This window comes from Electrona antarctica, assembly GCF_951216825.1.
Source record: "Electrona antarctica genome assembly, chromosome: 16".
NCBI classification, from domain to species: domain Eukaryota; kingdom Metazoa; phylum Chordata; class Actinopteri; order Myctophiformes; family Myctophidae; genus Electrona; species Electrona antarctica.
In genome coordinates, this window is record NC_136797.1 from 9,265,726 (window position 1) to 9,287,466 (window position 21,741).

Consider the following 21,741-nt stretch of genomic DNA (forward strand, 5'->3'; position numbering starts at 1 on the left):
CACCTTTTTGTCCAAAGCACCTTTTGTCCAAAGCCAAAGCACCTTTTGTCCAAAGCACCTTTTTGTCCAAAGCACCTTTTGTTCAAAGCACCTTTTGTCCAAAGCACCTTTTTGTCCAAAGCCAAAGCAACTTTTGTCCAAAGCACTTTTTGTCCAAAGCACCTTTTTGTTCAAAGCCAAAGCACCTTTTGTCCAAAGCACCTTTTTGTCCAAAGCACATTTGGTCCAAAGCACATTTTGTCCAAAGCACATTTTGTCCAAAGCACATTTTGTCCAAAGCACATTGTCCAAAGCACCTTTTTGTCCAAAGCACCTTTTTGTCCAAAGCCAAAGCACCTTTTTGTCCAAAGCACCTTTTTGTCCAAAGCCAAAGCACCTTTTGTCCAAAGCACCTTTTGTCCAAAGCACCTTTTGTCCAAAGCACCTTTTTGTCCAAAGCCAAAGCACCTTTTGTCCAAAGCACCTTTTTGTCCAAAGCCAAAGCACCTTTTGTCCAAAGCACCTTTTTGTCCAAAGCCAAAGCACCTTTTGTCCAAAGCACCTTTTTGTCCAAAGCACCTTTTTGTCCAAAGCACCTTTTGTCCAAAGCCAAAGCACCTTTTGTCCAAAGCACCTTTTTGTCCAAAGCACCTTTTGTCCAAAGCACCTTTTGTCCAAAGCACCTTTTGTTCAAAGCACCTTTTGTCCAAAGCACCTTTTTGTCCAAAGCCAAAGCAACTTTTGTCCAAAGCACTTTTTGTCCAAAGCACCTTTTTGTTCAAAGCCAAAGCACCTTTTGTCCAAAGCACCTTTTTGTCCAAAGCACATTTTGTCCAAAGCACATTTTGTCCAAAGCACATTTTGTCCAAAGCACATTTTGTCCAAAGCACATTGTCCAAAGCACCTTTTTGTCCAAAGCACCTTTTTGTCCAAAGCACCTTTTTGTCCAAAGCCAAAGCACCTTTTTGTCCAAAGCACCTTTTTGTCCAAAGCCAAAGCACCTTTTTGTCCAAAGCACCTTTTTGTCCAAAGCCAAAGCACCTTTTGTCCAAAGCACCTTTTTGTCCAAAGCCAAAGCACCTTTGGTCCAAAGCACCTTTGGTCCAAAGCAGTGGCGTGCACAGATAGACACTAGGGGGTGCTAGAGCACCCCCTGCCCTTTTGGCAATGTGCCCTTTTGGGGGGAAAAAAAGAACACTTTTTTTTTAAATTTTGTACAGTTACACTGTACAGTATGTGGACCATGGTAACATTGATCAATTATTGATAAAAAGCTTCTAATATATTATTTAGGCCCCACAATCTATAAATCTCACACTATTAAGGCAACCGGCCGGTTCCACGTGCTGCACAAAGTGCCCTTTTTTCCACTTGAGCACCTGCCCCTCTAAATGTCTGTGCACGCCACTGCATAGATTTATTGAGATCAAATTATTATTGATTATTTTATAATCTTTTTAATTATTTTATTAGTGGTTTAAACTTAAGGGTTAAATACAAATTAATCTTGTGCTTATTCCTAAACTCATTTCACTGGTGCCCCTTCTAAAATTCAGATTGATTTTGACTCTTTTGAAAACTTAGAATTCAGATTTTTGAATAATTATTTCATATTTATGAATTCCACTGATATAAAATCTACAGGATCATAATATACTACATATTGGTGCTTACCGTGTGATCATTGTGAGGCCACCTATTGTTGATTCAACATATTTGATACCCCGTACAAGTTTGATCAACATATGTGACTACATTTGACTGAGGGACTGCCATTGGACTTTTTCAATTTTCGTTTTTCATGTCATATGAAAGCAGGGAATCACAGCTTCAAATTGACATATTGGTTGTTCAGTTTGACCCACCAGTTTTGGAGATATGGCTTATAGAGTAATGTCTTGCAGAGAAACAGCGAGAAAGGTTCACTTCTGTGGACTCTAACATTACACCTAGCTACATGTTTAAGCATTTATTTCATGTTTACATGTCGATTTCAGCTCCGACACTTATTTCAGACATGCTCTAGTATGTGAAGAGTCTGCCTGTGCTATTAACTCATTAAAGAAAAAAAAGAAAAAAAACGTTTTTCTCCTCTGGTGAAAAGCTGGAATTTGCGCGATGGCAGTCTCTCAGTCAAATCTGGTCACATATCGTTGAATCAACATAGGATTTCAACCTTAAACCCTTGTTAAATCGGCTCCACACTATGACATGGAGTGAGGCCAATTTAACATCCTTGCTTGGCTGATGTGTCATCAACAACTCCACACTATGACATGGAGTGAGGCCAATTTAACATCCTTGCTTTGCTGATGTGTCATTGATTGATTGATTGATTGAAGAATTTATTAACAGTTTGCAGAATTACAGTACATTTCAAGCACAAACTCAATACAAAGGCTGTTAACTGTGAGTGGACGACCCAATTAAGCATTACACTTGTTTCCAACAGGGTCCACCATGTTCAAATCATCAAAACATTTAGAGACGTACAAATAGACACTTCTATAGACAGACAAATCATCAAAACATTTAGAGACGTACAAATAGACACTTCTATAGACAGAACAGGAATTCATCAAAAAGGAGGTAAAAAGGGAAAAGAAATATATACAGTGAGGGGAAAGAAGGGGGGGGCGGGGGGGGGATTCAGATTTTACGGGGGCCAGTTTCGAATTGCAGCCATCCGTAGGTGCCCTTTGAGAGCGGTTTTGAAGGAGTCAAGGGATTCGCATGTCTTAATGACAGTTGGTAGGGCGTTCCACATTTTGGTGGCATAGGAGCGAAAAGAATTTAGTCCCTTGTTTGTGCCGAATCTGGGTTGTACATGGTTCGTTGCACTCCCTCTGGTGTTGTGGGTGTGGACTTCGTTAACATTAAGGAAGTATCTAGACAGGTACATGGGTATCTTGGTGGTGTATCGAATCTTGTGGACCAGACCCATTGCAAGATGCTGTACTCTGTCGTCGACCCTAAGCCATTCCAGCCTGTCGAAGTGGGCAGGGGTGAGGTGGGTTCGGGGGGCTAGATCAAGTAGGAGCCTGACCGGTTTGTTTTGGGAAGTCTGGAGCCTGGTTTTAAGGGCCTTTGAGGTGCTGTGGTACCAGGAGGTGCATGCATAGTCAAAGAAACCCTGTACAAGGGCTCCTGTTAAGGTCTTCAAGGTGTTTTTGTTGACCAGTGAGGAGATCCTGTAGAGGAATCTTGTTCTATGGTTGACTTTTTTGATTACGTTGGTGGCCATTTTATCACCGGAAAGATTAGCCTCCAGGATGGAACCTAGGTAGGTAATTTCATCTTTACGTGTGATAACATTGTCACCCACTTTAACCAAGAAGCCATTTGCCTTGCTGAGATTACTAATAGAGCCAAAGAGAATGGATTCAGTTTTTCCCAGGTGTAAAGATAGTTTGTTATCAGCGAGCCAGGTGCAGATTCTACCGAGTTCAGAGCTGAGGGCATTTTCAACCTGCAGTTTGTCCTTGTCCGAGACCAGCAGTGCTGAGTCATCTGCGAACAGGAACAAGTTGCAGTCACAGGCTGAAGTCATGTCGTTTACATATATTAGGAACAGTAGAGGCCCTAGTATGCTTCCTTGTGGAACGCCACAGCTCACTGGGAGGGGGGGGGACAGTGTTCCGTTCACTTCCACCATCTGTTCTCTCCCCTCCAGGTAGGATTGCATCCAGCTCACTGATGTGCTATCGAAACCAATTGCTTTTAGCTTGTTAACCAGTATGGAGTGGTTCACGGTGTCAAAAGCCTTTTGGAGGTCCAGCATGACCATGCCGCAGTATTTGCCAGCGTCCACCTCTTGTTTGATGTGGTCGCTCAAATAGAGAAGACATGTGTCAGTGGAGTGGGATGTTCTGAAGCCAGATTGGAACTCGTACAATAATTTATTAGTGGCAAGATACTTTTCAACCTGTTCATAGACTATTTTTTCCATCACTTTCGAGATGGAACTAAGAATAGAAATAGGGCGGTAGTTGCCGGGGTCTAATTTACTCCCTTTCTTGTGCAAGGGGGTTACTTTGGCCAGTTTGAAATCTTGGGGGACCTGTCCCTGTTTGATGGAGAGGTTTACTATGTGGGTGATGATTGGAGCTATAGAGATGGCTGAGTCTCTGAGAAAAATGGAGGGAATGTTGTCATGGCCTGTGGCCTTGTGGGGTTGGAGGGCACTCAGTTTCTTAATTACCTCATCAGTTGTTACCATAACTAGTTTAAAATCGTCTTTACAAACACCTAGGTTTTTGTAGAAGGTTGTAATGTGCTCTACACCAAAGAGCCCAGAGTGGGAGGGCAGTTTGTTAACCAGAGTTGTTGCTATGTTTGTAAAGAAGATATTCAAGTAGTTGGCCACATCAAGGTTGTCAGTGATGAGAGTGTTGTCAGATTTGATGTTTATGTTCGAAAATCTGGTTTTTAGTTTCTGACCATAGCTTAGTTGATTGTTTAGTAGCTTCCAGAGCTCATGAGGATTGTTTTTGTTTTCCTGAGCTTTATCATTAATGAAGTTACTTTTAGCTGATTTGGTCATGGCAGTTACACTGTTTCGTAGTTTGATTCGTTGTGTATTTAGGTTGTTCAAACGAGCTTGGCGAACACTGTCGAAGCGCTTGGCTAGCTTTGACTTGCATTTTAGAACTTCAGAGCATTTTTTGTCTCTGGCTTTCATTGCAGCCAGTATGTCCGAATTCATCCATGGTTCCGAGCGGGTTTTGCTCCTGGTGGTTCTCAAAGGAGCCAACAAGTTGCTTTTCCTTCAGTAAATTCAACTATGAGCAATTAAACTTGTTAAGGGTAAATATTGGAACTTGACGTCTCATCCAATTAGGACCTTAACAACCTAAAAGATAAATGATAATTCAACAGGCAGTTGACAGATGATGTAATGCGGGCATCCAGTCAGTGCTAAAATGGTTTTCCCTTCATTAAAAGTTAACTGACTGATAAGTCATTATGTGCGAGTCATGCTGTTCACATTTCCATTGTGTGGGAGTTTTACTGTGCCGCAGGCTGTTCCACTGTGTTCCATGTGGTGCGCGCTCGCACACGCACGCACGCACGCACACACATACACACAGTAAGTGTTGCTTATGTAACCACCTGGATTTGACCCCGGGGTCTCCCACAAGGGAAGCCAAACATCTAGCAGCGAATGAGCCACAGGTGAAGAAGCCCTGCTTGGTCCAGGGAGATCTGAGGCCTGCTTCATGGTCCAGGGAGATCTGAGGCTTGCTTCTGGTCTTCGGGCAGGACTACTTCTGTCACAATAAGTTATTTTACAAAAGGAAGCAAGGACCAGAAAATCCACCGTTTCCCTTTAAATTAAGACAGGCCTTCTAAATCAGTAGTTCTCTCACACTTTCAAAAACAGCAGATGTAAAAGCTTGCAGCGTGGCACGAAGTGACACTCTGAGAGCTTTTATATCTGATATTTTGGAATAGCCAATGCGAAACATTTAAACATTTAAAGTTCCCGGTTTTAATGGGATAACCACATGCATCCCTTTACTGGGAATGTAATAATAAGGCAAACAATAGGCAAAAATACCTGATCTACAAGCTCACAACGTATTGCAACGTGAGTTGTTGTGAGCTTGTAGATTGGACATTTTCAGCAAATATATTTGTCATGTAGAGGGGAAAACAAGGAGCGGGCCAGGTCAGGAGCAGGCCAGCAGGGACCTACTGTAAGTATATATGGGTTTAAGTTGTTGAAATGCATCCATCAAACTGATAACTAAACTAACATAAGATAGGCTACAACTTTATTGCCCAGCCGAGGTTGAAATCTCTGCATACTCGCTCGGTCATAATAACACAAGAACACAAGAATAAATAGATAGCATAATTGCCGCATAAATCACGTTGTCCTCTGACTCAGTGACTGACTCAATTACACATGTTTGCCAAGAAGTATTTAGAAAGATAATGCCACTTGGGACAAAGGCCTTCATCGTGTGACCAGATTTGACTGAGAGACTGCCATCGCGCAAATTACAGCTTTTCACCAGAGGAGAAAAACTTTTTTTTTTTTTCAAAATGAGTTAATAGCACAGGCAGACTCTTCACATACTAGAGCATGTCTGAAATGAGTGTCAGGGCTTAAATCGACATGTAAATATGAAATAAATGCTTAAACATGTAGCTAGGTGTAATGTTAGAGAACACAGAAGTGAACCTTTCAAGCCTGTTTTCTCAACTCGCTGTTTTCTGCAAGACATTACTCTATAAGCCATATCTCCAAAACCGGTGGTCAAACTGAACAACCAATATGTCAATTTGAAGCTATGATTCCCTGCTTGCATATGACATGAAAAAACTAAAATAAAAAAAAATCCAATGGCATTCCCTCAGTCAAATTTAGTCACGAATGTTCTTTGGTGCTGTGTCATTCTAAAAACACAAACACAAGCCAGAGAATGGGGCGGATTTCACAATAACACACGGAGGAAATGAGGTGAAACGAACTGTAAACAGTGAAAGAAAATTATACAAAGTGAATTGGTTACAATTCTCGTTGCATTTATCATAAGCCTCTTGCTACCACCACAGGAAAAATCTACAGTGCTCATAAATGTCTGTGAGAGAGTACAACATAGTCTACAAATATACCTTCTAAATCCAAGAAAACAAGTTTTCTGAAAAACGCATGGTTCTATATCAGTGGTGCTCAAAACCTTTTAACGTCAACGACCCCCGAAATTATGGTATTTGTCCACGGACCCCCACCTCAAAATGTTTTCATAGATTTGCACAGAGTTTCATAATTTTTCCAAAAATAGCAGATCTGCAAGGTCTTAGCGTGGCACGAAGTGATGCACTATGCGCTTGTATATCTGCCATTTCTGCTATATATTTGAAGTATCAAATATATCTAAAATCTAAAATGACATGCTTCCCCGGTTTTAATGGGTCAATAATGGCCACCCTTGTGCTTCTCTCCTCTCCACAGATTAGGCCCCTGTGAGTGACGAGGTCTTTGAGCAGCGTTGCCCCGCCCCCTAATTGCGGCATTGTGTCTGAAATTTGCACTTCACTGCTCCAACCCCAAAGTCTGTAATTAAAATCCAGCTAAGAGAAGAGGGTAGCGACACGGCACATGCCTGAGGAGTGTGTGTCAGCACAAACAACGTTAGAGGTGTGTTTGTCTGTGAGTGTGACCAAATGGAGGGGGGAGGGGAGGGGGGCTTGTGGCCTGCCTGTGGCTTCCACTCAGCCCTCGTTGGTCTCGGTTCCATCTGCCTGTGGTGACGACGGACAAGGGGCATCGCCGCCATACTCCTGACGCCTGCTGACTCATGCACACACACACACGGCCACAGAGAAGCATGAAGCCATGACCGCTGAAATGCAGCATTATTCTACCTCTTGTCAACAAACCCCCCCACTGTAATAAAAATCACACCCGTGTGAACTGAGTGGTGCAAGGTCTTATATAGTCTGATCAGATATGTCAGTGACGTCACACACTAACCAGAGCAACCATGCTCGTTTTTTTGGTACGAACAAACAAACACGGGTACACGGGGTACAAAGCCAGTTGTTGGAGTGGTTTGCACCACTCAAAAAAAAGACAACATGATGACACACACACACGGTAACCCTTTTTCCTCTTCCTCATCCCTTCTCTTCTTACAATTTAGGGGTGGCCGTATAGCGGAGGGAGAGAGAGGCCATGATCTGGTTAGTCAGACGGTCTCCGGTTCGCCTCATCATGGCCCCAATGATGTCATCATCACTGCTAGGAAATGCTTCTTGGGTGACCGTATAGATGACTGGGCAGAGAGAGGCCTTCTGGGAACTGGAAGGTCACGGGTTCGACCCCGCCCCCTTGGCTCACCTGTACATGTCCAAGTGTCTCTGAGCGAGCCACTGGCTTAACCCATTTTTGGCGGGAACCCCTTTTGGTGTTTTAAAGCATTGTTATACTTTAGCTATTGAAAAAATAGCAGACCTACAAGCTCATGGCGCTTGTAGGTCTGCTATTTTTGAAAAATCGTGAAAATGTGCCTCAAGTCTTTGAATATATATTATTACAGAGTGAACATTTTAACTAAAATCTTTGCTTCTGGGGAGGTCCCTGGAACAACATATTTTCAGATTGGGGTCGGAGGCATATTACATATAATTTTTGGGGTCCTTGACATGAAATATTGAGCACCACTGATACAGAAACATAAGGTTTTTCAGAAAACTGTCAGGATTTTGAAGACATTTTTAAAATGTCGACATCTAAATGGGTTAAAAGGGGAATACCTTAGAGTTGTGTGGAAATAAATCCCCCTCCAAACTTAGCCTATAACTTCAGGTCTAGAACTTGGGGTCATGTGATCATCAGTGACATCACAAAGGTGACCCGCTATGTATTCTAAATGTATTAGCAGTAATACTTATTTCAACTCTTGTTGTTGTGTTGTTGAGAATGCTTTATGGCAGACATTCTCCTGTTCTGTTTTTAGTTCCGTATGTCAGACCAATCTCTCTCTCTCTCCCCCCCCCCCCCCCTCTCTCTCTCTCTAACTGTGATATTTGGCACACAAGAGCCATTTCAAATATGTTAATGAGCCTAAAATCCCTTTAACTTACACAACATTAATAGATCTCACTGTGTGTGTGTGGGGGGGATTCGTCGGTGTTAACGCTTTTAACAATCTTTTGCCCCACCCACCCACCCCCACCCACACCCACACACACACACACACACACACACACACACACACACACACACACACACACACACACAAGCAGTCATTTCCAATTTCCAGGCAAGTGAATTTCAATTTAGCTAAATTACGTTCCAATGACTAAAACGGTTTGCAGTCGCGATAGGAGACAAGTCTGAAATTACTATATTATATTGGATAGCTATCAGTCGGCCTGAGACGGACGCACGCACTGGAGTCTGGCCTCAATAACCCGATCAGGGGTGTGTGTGAGTCCTTATAGGCTCGGCGGTGTCTCTCTCGTGGCTCAAGTTTGCTTATCCCCTAATACTAGTAGGAGGAGCCTATAGGAGGGGCCGTGACCATTTACTACTAGTAGGAGGAGCCTATAGGAGGGGCCGTGACCATTTACTACTAGTAGGAGGAGCCTATAGGAGGGGCCGTGACCATTTACTCAAACCTGAAGAAGATTTGAGCGTCAATGCGAGCGTCCATGTAGGGCAGGCATCCACAGCAGTGTTGTTTTTGGCAGCAAGTTTTGTCACAGTCACATTTTAGTCACCTGCAAGGTTTTAGTGTTAGTCTAGTTTTAGTAGACTAAATATCATAAGATTTTAGTCGACTAAATCTACAGTCGATTTAGTCTACTACAATTTATTTTGGCGGGCCTTGATGCTGTCGTAATGACTGTTTTTACACTTTCTTTTTTACACTAAAAATAGCAGATCTACAAGCTCACAACGCGTCGCGACGCGTTGTGAGCTTGTATATCGGCTATTTTCAGCATGCAACCAAGTGTAAAATGACCTATACTGGATCTCTTGTCCACTAGTCCCTTCCTAACATTTTAGTCTAGTTTTTATGTGTTGACAAAATCATCAATATATTTAGTCTTAGTTTTAGTCATCATAGCTTGGTTTTAGTTTTCGTCAGTGAAAAAAGTAGTCGACGAACATTTTTCTTCTTAGTTTTAGTCGACGACGAAATCAACACTGCTCCACAGTGAGGCCAGAGTTCAGCACCTCGGCTAGCGCCACTCCCTTGGCCAGGTTCATGGAGGCAGGTATAATACGTGCCTAATTTCACCCGTTTTGAATGCCATCATAAATACATTGAAAAGGGACAATTAAAATGCATTCAAATCTGCTACTAATTAATCCCTCCCCAATCTGTCCAATAGGCACGTTAGCAGCGAGGGGACAGGGCAAGCTGTCCTCGTCACCCATCGAGATGCATGTTAAATGACGGGATTTATCCATATCAATTTATAAAATCGATAATTTCAGTAGCAAGAGCATCAAAATGTCTTATAAATCTAGTCAACCGGGCCTGCGGTAGGCTATGCACTGGACAGAAATACGAGGAAATGACAGAGGGAGAAACAGTATCCAACATCAACTAACAACGACCAACAGGAGTTTTCATGTTGCACGGTAAGACTAGTCACTAGTATTACTGCCATCCCCTGGGTGGGTCAGTCGTGTAAAGGCTCATACATAGTCTGGATTTATCGGTGGTGAGGTGACCACCGAACTACAACATGACGTCACGAGCCGAGGTGAAGAGCAAACCACCACCACCGCCCCCAGCCCTTCTCTCTGTTTTTACTCACCACCGCTCAACGTTATTTCAGCTCCGGTGGTCAGCTCACTACCAGAGCGGTGGTCACCTCACCACCGAAACTCCAGACTATGAATGAGCTTTTACTTTCCCCGACGTTAAGCTGTGTATGTGTTCAACAACACAGCTCTGCAAACTAAGATTGACAGCTATGAGGTGACGAAAGCTTGTCCTGCATAGCAACGGTTGCTAAACTACTTGGATTGGCCTTGGACAACCGCTGTTTGGGGTGGGGTTTAGCGAAGGGCTAATTTCAGAAAATGATGTGTTGCTACCTGCATGCACACTGCCTGTTGTTCTGGGGACAGCTGTGCTGGGTTGGCAACTTGGCAATCAACTCGTTTGGTGTTTTAACCCATTTAGAGTTCGATTCTACAAATGTCTTCTAAACCATGACAGTTTTCAGAAAAACCCATGTTTCTATTTCAGTCGTTCTTCGATTTTTCAAAAATAGCAGACCTACAAGCTCGTTGAGCTGCACTCAGGCACTGAGGCACTCTGTGCCGCACAACGGGTTCCCGCCCCAAAATAGGCTCTCTACAGAGAAACAACCTCCCATCGGGTGGTACGTGAATGCTCCACTATATTATCTCCCGTCGCATAATCCTCCATATTGATCATGATCATTGTCTTGATTATGGTTCTCTTTCAATTTTATAGGCAAAATAGGAAATTTGACGTACCCCGGAAATCCGCCCATGTTGTTTTGGAAAGACATATAATTTGACGCATGATTGACTTTGTTTGATTTAGGGAAAAACCCCTGTTGACGTGTTGAGTAAAGCAACGCCTCAGTGTTTAAACCTTACACTGACTGTCTCCGTGTGTTGGCTGGGTCAGACTTCACAATGCACACACGTACGCACACACGTACACACACACCGATGCATGTAGACCCACCCACTCTGAAGATAAGTGGGGCGAAAACATTGGATGAGGAGGGTAATGATGACTAACGGCTGGGTGATCATGGGTTTATCACATACCTACAGGCACAGACAGACGTATTTATTTATTCACAGACACGGAGAAATTAGTGTTTGATCAACACAGCAGCTGCAAGGTCACTCACACTGAATGTAAGGCTATACCGCCCCATATTAGGCATACATATGTATGGAATTAAATCCGAATCAAATTCATTTCTCCATGTATTATGTATATATTGTGCAAGTAACATTTTGAGCAGCTGTTCAGGGATTAAAATTTCTTATTTAGTTGTTCATTAACATTTTTTGGTTCTTTAGTTTTCGGACCATGACCTCATTCAGTAGGGCTCTATAGAGCGTCGCAGTCCCGCCCCCTACCATGGACCAGGAAATGAATCCCAGTGCATTTTTCCCATAGACATTTCTTAAAGTATTTATTTAAAGACGGTTACGCCGCGGACAAAGCCAACTCGAGTCGTGACAACACAAACAATATTTTGGACCAAACAAATAATTACAAAGAAGAAAAACAACAAAAAGTGTTGTAACCTGCCGTTTTTTTCTTCTTTCTAATTATTTTTTCGGCCCCAAAAATTGTGTTTGTTGTCATGATTTGTCACGACTCGAGTTGGCTTTGTCCGCGGCGTAAACGTCTTTAAATAAATACTTTCTGAAATGTCTATGAGGAAAATGAACGGAGAATCATTTCCTGGTCCATGGTAGGGGGAGGGACTGCGACGCTCTATAGCCTCTTACAATAAAGTTATGTCAGTCTTGAGCCGAGTGCCGCGCTACAAGCTTGTAGCATGTACATCACATGCAGCGCGGTCGTTGAGATGGACAGACGTGTTTCGTCTCGCTCCTGCGCCAAGTCACAGAATGTTGACAAAAAAGCGCATTTTCTCGCTCATTTTCTTTTCATACTCCTGTGGATTATGGATTTCTACTCCAATTCACCCTGGTTCTACCATCACGTGGATATGAGGAAAATTGATTACGAGAACAACACCAGCGTAAACAACGAAGAACACAGCACGTTCTATCTCCTCGGCAACAACAACAATGGATCGACCGGTAAACATCTCGGACACGGCGCGGCTGGAATCCACGCACTGTTAACCTGCAATCCGGCCAAAAGAAACAAACCCCTACTTGGCAAGATCGACAGACGCCTGTTCTGTTGTATATTCTTGTTAATGGCAGGAGACATCCAACCCAATCCTGGTCCTGTAATCACTAGACTTCAGGCGAAGAAACAAACTTGCCTGATGATCACGGACGCAAGGACAACAAAGGAGACGGTCGCGGCCACACAGCCAACTCAAGATACGGGCACGGAGCCGCCTTGGGGATCCATCGCAAGGACAACGCATGAGACGGTCACGGCCACACAGCCAACTCAAGATACGGGCACGGAGCCGCCTTGGGGATCCATCGCAAGGACAACGCATGAGACGGTCACGGCCACACAGCCAACTCAAGGTACGGGCACGGAGCCGTCTTGGGGACCCAACGCAGATCTTACATCGGCGGCAGTCGAGGCAAAAGACACGGACAACACCACCATCTACAGGCGTGAAGAGTCTCCACATCCAACCAAGGGGGACAACGAGGCTGGAGACGGACACCGTGATACTTTACCTGCTATTTCTGCTGTTTCTCCGGTCGACACCATGGCTCAATCGGCCCCACCAGAGCCCTCAACATACCTGGACGAGGGACCCCATCCCCCACTCCCGCCACCCCACGACGACCCCCACGCACCCCCCACCCTCCCCCCACGGCAACCCGCGGCTTCTACAGACATCAACAATGGCCCTCCGCTCCCCTACTTCGCCATGGATGAGATAAGCACCATAGTCAGAGCCAACGGACTTCATATCTTTCACCTGAATGTCAACAGCCTTGGACCCAAAATGGCTGAAATCAGGCATATGTTTCAATGCGGTAAGGCGAACATCATTAGCTTCTCTGAAACCAAACTTGATGAGTCAACCAAAGACCCAGAAGTTGAAATAGAGAACTATTCTTTGATCAGAAACGACAGAAACAGGCATGGTGGTGGCGTGTGTATGTATATTCACAAAGACACTGAATATGTTACTCGTACTGACTTACAGCATGATGAAATTGAAACTGTGTGGGTTGAATTAATTTTCAAAAAAGCTAAATCAGTATTAGTGGGCACCGTCTACAGACCGCCTGACCAACATGGGTTCTATGATATACTTGAGGGGTGCTTAGCTGAGGAGGAATGTGTAGAGAAAATCCTGATTGGCGACTACAATACAGACATGCAACGAAAGGAAGCACCTGTGTTTAAGTCATTCAGTAAGTTCTGTGATCTACATAGTGTCAGTCAGCTAATTACCCAACCCACTAGAGTGTGTGATTCTACTCAAACTGTCATTGATCTCATTCTGTCCTCGGACAAATCCAGAATCTCCAAGAAAGGGGTTATTGTATGTGGGCTTAGTGATCATTTTATGATATTCTGTACCCGCAAAATACAAAAACTTAAGACCGGCTGCCACAAAACAGTCATATCAAGGGACCTCAAAACCTACTCTAGTGAGGTCTTTAACCAAGTATTGGAGAGTCTGGATTGGTCCGATGAGCTTAAAAGCACACATGTCGAAGAAGCTTGGCTTGGCTTCAAAACCAATTTTACATCAGTACTGAACAACATGGCTCCTTTGAGAACCACCAGGGGCAAAACCCGCTCGGAACCATGGATGAATTCGGACATACTGGCTGCAATGAAAGCCAGAGACAAAAAATGCTCTGAAGTTCTAAAATGCAAGTCAAAGCTAGCCAAGCGCTTCGACAGTGTTCGCCAAGCTCGTTTGAACAACCTAAATACACAACGAATCAAACTACGAAACAGTGTAACTGCCATGACCAAATCAGCTAAAAGTAACTTCATTAATGATAAAGCTCAGGAAAACAAAAACAATCCTCATGAGCTCTGGAAGCTACTAAACAATCAACTAAGCTATGGTCAGAAACTAAAAACCAGATTTTCGAACATAAACATCAAATCTGACAACACTCTCATCACTGACAACCTTGATGTGGCCAACTACTTGAATATCTTCTTTACAAACATATCAACAACTCTGGTTAACAAACTGCCCTCCCACTCTGGGCTCTTTGGTGTAGAGCACATTACAACCTTCTACAAAAACCTAGGTGTTTGTAAAGACGATTTTAAACTAGTTATGGTAACAACTGATGAGGTAATTAAGAAACTGAGTGCCCTCCAACCCCACAAGGCCACAGGCCATGACAACATTCCCTCCAAATTTCTCAGAGACTCAGCCATCTCTATAGCTCCAATCATCACCCACATAGTAAACCTCTCCATCAAACAGGGACAGGTCCCCCAAGATTTCAAACTGGCCAAAGTAACCCCCTTGCACAAGAAAGGGAGTAAATTAGACCCCGGCAACTACCGCCCTATTTCTATTCTTAGTTCCATCTCGAAAGTGATGGAAAAAATAGTCTATGAACAGGTTGAAAAGTATCTTGCCACTAATAAATTATTGTACGAGTTCCAATCTGGCTTCAGAACATCCCACTCCACTGACACATGCCTCCTCTATTTGAGCGACCACATCAAACAAGAGGTGGACGCTGGCAAATACTGCGGCATGGTCATGCTGGACCTCCAAAAGGCTTTTGACACCGTGAACCACTCCATACTGGTTAACAAGCTAAAAGCAATTGGTTTCGATAGCACATCAGTGAGCTGGATGCAATCCTACCTGGAGGGGAGAGAACAGATGGTGGAAGTGAACGGAACACTGTCCCCCCCCCTCCCAGTGAGCTGTGGCGTTCCACAAGGAAGCATACTAGGGCCTCTACTGTTCCTAATATATGTAAACGACATGACTTCAGCCTGTGACTGCAACTTGTTCCTGTTCGCAGATGACTCAGCACTGCTGGTCTCGGACAGGGACAAACTGCAGGTTGAAAATGCCCTCAGCTCTGAACTCGGTAGAATCTGCACCTGGCTCGCTGATAACAAACTATCTTTACACCTGGGAAAAACTGAATCCATTCTCTTTGGCTCTATTAGTAATCTCAGCAAGGCAAATGGCTTCTTGGTTAGAGTGGGTGACAATGTTATCACACGTAAAGATGAAATTACCTACCTAGGTTCCATCCTGGAGGCTAATCTTTCCGGTGATAAAATGGCCACCAACGTAATCAAAAAAGTCAACCATAGAACAAGATTCCTCTACAGGATCTCCTCACTGGTCAACAAAAACACCTTGAAGACCTTAACAGGAGCCCTTGTACAGGGTTTCTTTGACTATGCATGCACCTCCTGGTACCACAGCACCTCAAAGGCCCTTAAAACCAGGCTCCAGACTTCCCAAAACAAACTGGTCAGGCTCCTACTTGATCTAGCCCCCCGAACCCACCTCACCCCTGCCCACTTCGACAGGCTGGAATGGCTTAGGGTCGACGACAGAGTACAGCATCTTGCAATGGGTCTGGTCCACAAGATTCGATACACCACCAAGATACCCATGTACCTGTCTAGATACTTCCTTAATGTTAACGAAGTCCACACCCACAACACCAGAGGGAGTGCAACGAACCATGTACAACCCAGATTCGGCACAAACAAGGGACTAAATTCTTTTCGCTCCTATGCCACCAAAATGTGGAACGCCCTACCAACTGTCATTAAGACATGCGAATCCCTTGACTCCTTCAAAACCGCTCTCAAAGGGCACCTACGGATGGCTGCAATTCGAAACTGGCCCCCGTAAAATCTGAATCCCCCCGCCCCCCCCCTTTTTTCCCCTCACTGTATATATTTCTTTTCCCTTTTTACCTCCTTTTTGATGAATTCTTTTTTGATGAATTCCTGTTCTGTCTATAGAAGTGTCTATTTGTACGTCTCTAAATGTTTTGATGATTTGAACATGGTGGACCCTGTTGGAAACAAGTGTAATGCTTAATTGGGTCGTCCACTCACAGTTAACAGCCTTTGTATTGAGTTTGTGCTTGAAATGTACTGTAATTCTGCAAACTGTTAATAAATTCTTCAATCAATCAATCAATCAAAGATCTGCTAAAATCTTGAAAATGTTGCGCAAATCATTGAATATATATTCTTTCAGAGCGAACGTTTTTAACTCAAATCTTTGCTTCTGAGAGAGTCCCTGGAACTACATATTTGAGATTGGAGTCTGGAGCCAAAGCTTGACATGAAACCACTGACATAGAAACATGGGTTTCTCAGAAAACATTTAGGGTTCAGAAGCCTTTTTTTTAAATCGTCCTCAGGTCTAAATGGGTTAAATTCAGACCCTGGTGTCGGGTAGGACATCTACTGGTTGACGAGGAGTGCTGCACGAAGCTCACAAGTGCAATGTCTACCCCTTGCCTAGTGGGGATTTACTTTTTTTCAGAGTGGTAGAATCAGGGGGTTGAATCCCCCGTTATAGGACATCACGAAACCTACTATATGGAAGCTTATAGATGGACAGCTTTATCCTAACCAAACAACATACCAGAGACCTATACTGCACCTCTCTCGCATGTGAATGTGTGAGAGGCACACTCACACGTGCACACGCACACACACACACACACACACACACACACACACACACTAGTAATTTAGAAGGATAAAGCTCCAGGATGAGTGTCCCATTGAGGAGCAGACAGGTGGGTGTGAGGCCTAATGAGCATGTACATTGTGGTGGATTAGCCTGCAGTCACGGCCGGGTGCAGCATCACAGTGAGGTGTGGGCGCGTCCCCACACCCTCTGTCACGAACGCTCCATCATCACATCACATGCATGTCACACACACACACACACACATACGCACGCACACACACACACGCAGCCCCGCGCATGTACTATACACTGCTGACAGATAACCCTCTCATCTGCCCGCCACCTCCAGCCATCAGGACACTAATTAGAAGGCTTTCAGAAGACTATCCCCTCTGTCAAGTCACACACACGTATCACTCTACTTGTGAGGACAGTGGACACAGGGGTTGACACGAAGGTCGGTCAAAGAAAGAAAGAAAGAAAGAAAGAAAGAGCTTGAATCACATCAGTGTCAGACAGAATACAACACAAGCAGCAGCAACAAAAAAAACAAAACAAAGAGTCAATGTTCCTACGTTTAGCCGTCCTCTTCTAGACGTCATCAGTGGTGTAAGTGATGCCAGCTGGGTCAAAGTGTATAGAACCCATAGAGAGATGCGGTCATCCCTCCTCTCTGTAGTTTGTCCCTCGGCGAGCCCTCCAGTCATCTCCATCCTCCATACATCTGGCCAGGGGTGGGGGGAAAAAGTAATTGAGTAAAAGTATCAATACTGCAATATAGAAATACTCAGTTAAAAGTAGAAAAAAAGAAAGACAGGAATTCCAAATGTACTTGAGTAAAAATCAAATTGCAAAAATACGGAAATGCGTGCGCGCGTGCGTGCGTGCGCGCGCGCGTGCGTGTGTGTGTGTGTGCGCGCGTGCGTGCGTGCGGGCGTGCGGGGGGGCTGGGGGTGGATGTGCAGTTGACATTACCATAGCTCATTAAGCCTGTTATTTCCAATTCCAAAAAGAGCTTAATGCGATCCAATAAAAGCTCAAAATGACCAAAATGAATTTGCTAATTGGCATACAATTTGCATATTTATTGAAATGTGTGTCTTCGGCCTTTTGCGCCTTTTTATGTTTTAAGCCGGTAAGAAAAGCTGGAACAAAAAACAACAACAACATTCTTCCAAGTTAGGGCATGGATGAGGTCATCGGCTAGCCTCTTCCCGAAAGCATAAAATGCGCCCCCTCACTTCACACGTGTGATTTATTTTTCTGAAAACCAGACGTTGGAGGGGCTAGCGCCTCTCAGAGTAATCTAGTAAGCGGCGGGATCAAAGAGTGTTGCAGCTCTCTTACTAGATTACTCTGGCACCTCTCAAAAGACAGGTGGACCTCTATGGGCGCCACCCACGGTCATGGACAAGGTCGGGGTGATGAGGATGAGGCTGGCTGGGCATTGTGGAAGCCCAAGGCGTAGTCAGAATGGGAAAGAGGCGCACCACTTAGGCTACATATATACACTGCTGGGTGTCAGCGGAGCAAAACGCTCAGCAGGACTCTGTCCCTGATGCTGGAAAGACAGGAGTCAGTGGAGGACATCTGCAGATACAGTATGGTTGTCTATAGAGGCTGTCGTAGACCATGTATGACGTGACGTGGCTGTGTGATGCGTGCATGTTGTATGAATGAGCCGATATAATAAACTCGACAGGGACACAGATCGACAGAGTAAAATAAACCAGACACGGATCACATATTGTTCCCGTGTACAGTCAGTATATATAGTGTCATAAAACAAGGTCACAATATGGACTCCTCAATCACGGCCGCGACGGCTGATCGCAATATGCCGGGTCCACTAGTCGCTGCCATCGACCAGGGAACTAGTTCCACTCGATTCATGGTGTTCAACGCAAAAACCGCAGAACCCATCGCCTATCATCAGGTGGAGATCAAACAGAGCCTCCCCAAAGTAGGATGGGTGGAGGAGGACCCCAAAGAGATTCTCCACTCGGTGTACGAGTGTATAGAGAAAACGTGCGAGAAACTCACCGAGCTTAATATAGACATCGACAGAATCAAAGCTATTGGAGTGTCCAACCAGAGAGAGACCACCGTTGTTTGGGACAAAGAGACAGGAGAGCCTCTCTACAATGCTATCGTGTGGATGGACTTGCGGACCCAGTCCACAGTGGAGCGGATGATCAACAAAGCCCCTGGTAAGAACATGAACCACATCAAGCCAAAGACGGGTCTTCCTATCAGCACGTATTTCAGCGCCTTGAAGTTGCGCTGGCTGTTGGACAATGTGGACGAAGTTCAACAGGCGGTCCGGTCCGGGCGAGCCATGTTTGGTACCATCGACTCTTGGCTCATCTGGAGCCTGACAGGAGGGAAATCCAACGGGGTCCACTGCACTGATGTGTCAAACGCCAGCAGAACCATGCTCTTCAACATTCACACTATGAAGTGGGACCCGTCCCTCTGCAAATACTTTGAGGTTCCAATGGAGATACTGCCCGAAGTGAGGAGTTCCTCCGAAATATATGGTTACATATCATCAGGCGCTCTTACAGGCATACCAATTTCAGGCTGTCTTGGGGACCAGTCGGCAGCACTTGTTGGACAGATGTGCCTTCAGGACGGACAGGCTAAAAACACGTACGGAACTGGCTGCTTTCTACTTCTGAACACTGGATCTAAGCCTGTGAGTTCCAGCCATGGTCTCTTGACCACCGTGGCATACAAGCTTGGTCCAGACAAACCTACATGCTATGCGCTGGAGGGCTCTGTGGCCATTGGAGGGGCGTTAATTCGTTGGCTGCGAGACAACCTGGGCATCATTCAGTCCTCTAGTGAGGTGGAGACTTTGGCTGCGTCGACAGGAACGTCCAGTGACTGCTATTTTGTCCCAGCATTCTCCGGTTTATATGCCCCCTACTGGGACCCCAGTGCAAGAGGGATTATGTGTGGTTTAACACAGTTCACAAACAGAAGTCACATAGCCTATGCCGCACTGGAGGCCGTTTGCTTCCAGACACGAGAGATTCTGGATGCCATGAACCAGGACAGCGGGATACCGCTGACGCAGCTGCAAGTGGACGGAGGAATGACTACCAACAGGCTGCTGATGCAGCTGCAGGCGGACATCCTCGGCATCCCCGTCGTGAAGTCGGCCATGGCGGAGACCACTGCCCTCGGAGCAGCCATGGTGGCAGGGGCCGCCCAAGGCATCGGCGTGGTGAGTCTCGACCCCAAGGACCTGGGCGTGGTCGCCTCGGAGAGGTTTGAGCCACAGATCAAACCTGAAGAGACCGAGATTAAGTACGGGCGATGGAAGAAAGCAGTCGAGAAAGCCATGGGCTGGGATACGACGGTACCGAAACCTTGCTCAAAGAAGGACTCAAATGTAATAGACACGTCTATTACAAACTAAGCAGCAGTTTGAGTGTGAACTAGGGACCACCATCCTGATTGACCCTGTTGTGTCTGTTTCGGGTGATGGCTTAAGACAATTTCTTTATAAACAGTGTTTCCCTGTACTATGCCAGTGCGGAAGAGGTAACATAAATATAACAAAATACATTAAAAAGATGCAATCCTGGGGAATTTCGAGTGTAGTTGCCAGGAATATTGTCCAATCAGAAGACATGTACACATATTGTGATGTCATCGTATATTGTCCACTGCATTTACCCATTGGTGGAGTTATTGTCCTATCAGATGAGGCAAAGGATTAAGGCTGAACTTCTGATTGGCCAGTTATTCTCCAATCAGAGGAGGAGGAAATAATACACATATTGTGATGTCACCGTATATTGTCCAATCAAAAATGTGTCACTAGGTAGGGCGTGTAATCGTCGTCCAACCAGGGGAGAGAACAGAAAGACCAACAACAATAGTCTGTTTGCCTTCGGCAACCACAATAACACATAAATGTCACACCAGCCCCGGTGAGCCTTCAGATGTTACAATAACACATTATTAGCGGAACAAGTGTACAAAAGTTGTGATGTTTTTTTGTTTATACTTCTTTTTTTTTTTTTAAGGTAATTCATTTTATTTTTGAGGGCCGATAGCCCCTTCTATGTTCAGCTTTTAGTGTACGTGCTAACACAAACGTTGTCCTAACACAAACATTAAATGCCATTGACAATGAATGGACAATTTTGAGTGTTTGTGTAAACACAAACATTGCATAACGGCCACGCTACACCAGGCTTTTCACACACAAAACGCGCGCGTTTACCCCAACGCGTGCGTTTAATTTAGGTCCAGTCCTATTTTAAAAAAATCACACCCGTGTGAACTGAGTGGTGTAAGGTTTTATATAGCATGATCAGCTGTGGTCTGACGTAATGTCTGACGTAATGAAATCACACCCGGGTGAACTGAGTGACCTGAGTGATTATATAAGGTAAGGTATTATATAGCCTGATCAGCTCTGATCTGACGTAATGAAATCACACCCGGATGTGATTTCACAACTGGCTTTTTTTGTGCAGAAAAAATGAGCATGGTTGCTACGGTCATCCAGTTCACCCGGGTGTGATTTAATTACGTCAGAAATTATTTTGAACATAGCAACCATGCTCATTTTTTTCTGCACACAAAAGCCAGTTGTAGGAGTGGTTTACACCACTCAAAAAGCACGCGCGGGCCGCGCGCTTAGGGTAAACGCGCGAGAAAAGCCTGGTGTAGCTTGACCGTAACACAAACATTGAAGACATCAAGGTGAGGACGCAAATTCTGATTGGCCGGAATGAGATGATGTATGATGATGTACGATGATAAATCGCACCTCACTTCACACAGGTGTGATTTTTAGCCCCTCCTATATAACGAGGCTCGTTTAAGAAAACGCCATAGACAATAAAGAGAAATGTAATGTTTGTGTTGGACTAAAACCAACATTAGCACCCGTTGCTTAAACAAACATTATGTTGTATTTGATGTTGTAAGATG

At 44.6% G+C, this 21,741-nt stretch overlaps 1 protein-coding gene and 1 long non-coding RNA gene across 2 annotated transcripts in view; one reads left to right on the top strand and one right to left on the bottom strand.

Annotated features, from left to right (window-relative positions):
* The window catches only part of LOC306940190, a 144,885-nt gene that overhangs the window by 116,707 nt on the left and 6,437 nt on the right, over nucleotides 1–21,741 (bottom strand). Inside the window, exon 2 of the long non-coding RNA XR_013791994.1 lies at nucleotides 17,361–17,509. This is a non-coding gene — a long non-coding RNA (uncharacterized lncRNA). The remainder of the gene's footprint in view (nucleotides 1–17,360; nucleotides 17,510–21,741) is intronic.
* On the top strand, nucleotides 18,584–20,212 carry LOC306940231 (glycerol kinase-like; the record flags this gene model as incomplete). The annotated part of the gene is made up of 1 exon (XM_079525255.1): nucleotides 18,584–20,212. One exon carries the CDS (start codon nucleotides 18,584–18,586, stop codon nucleotides 20,210–20,212), a length of 1,629 nt encoding a protein of 542 aa, XP_079381381.1.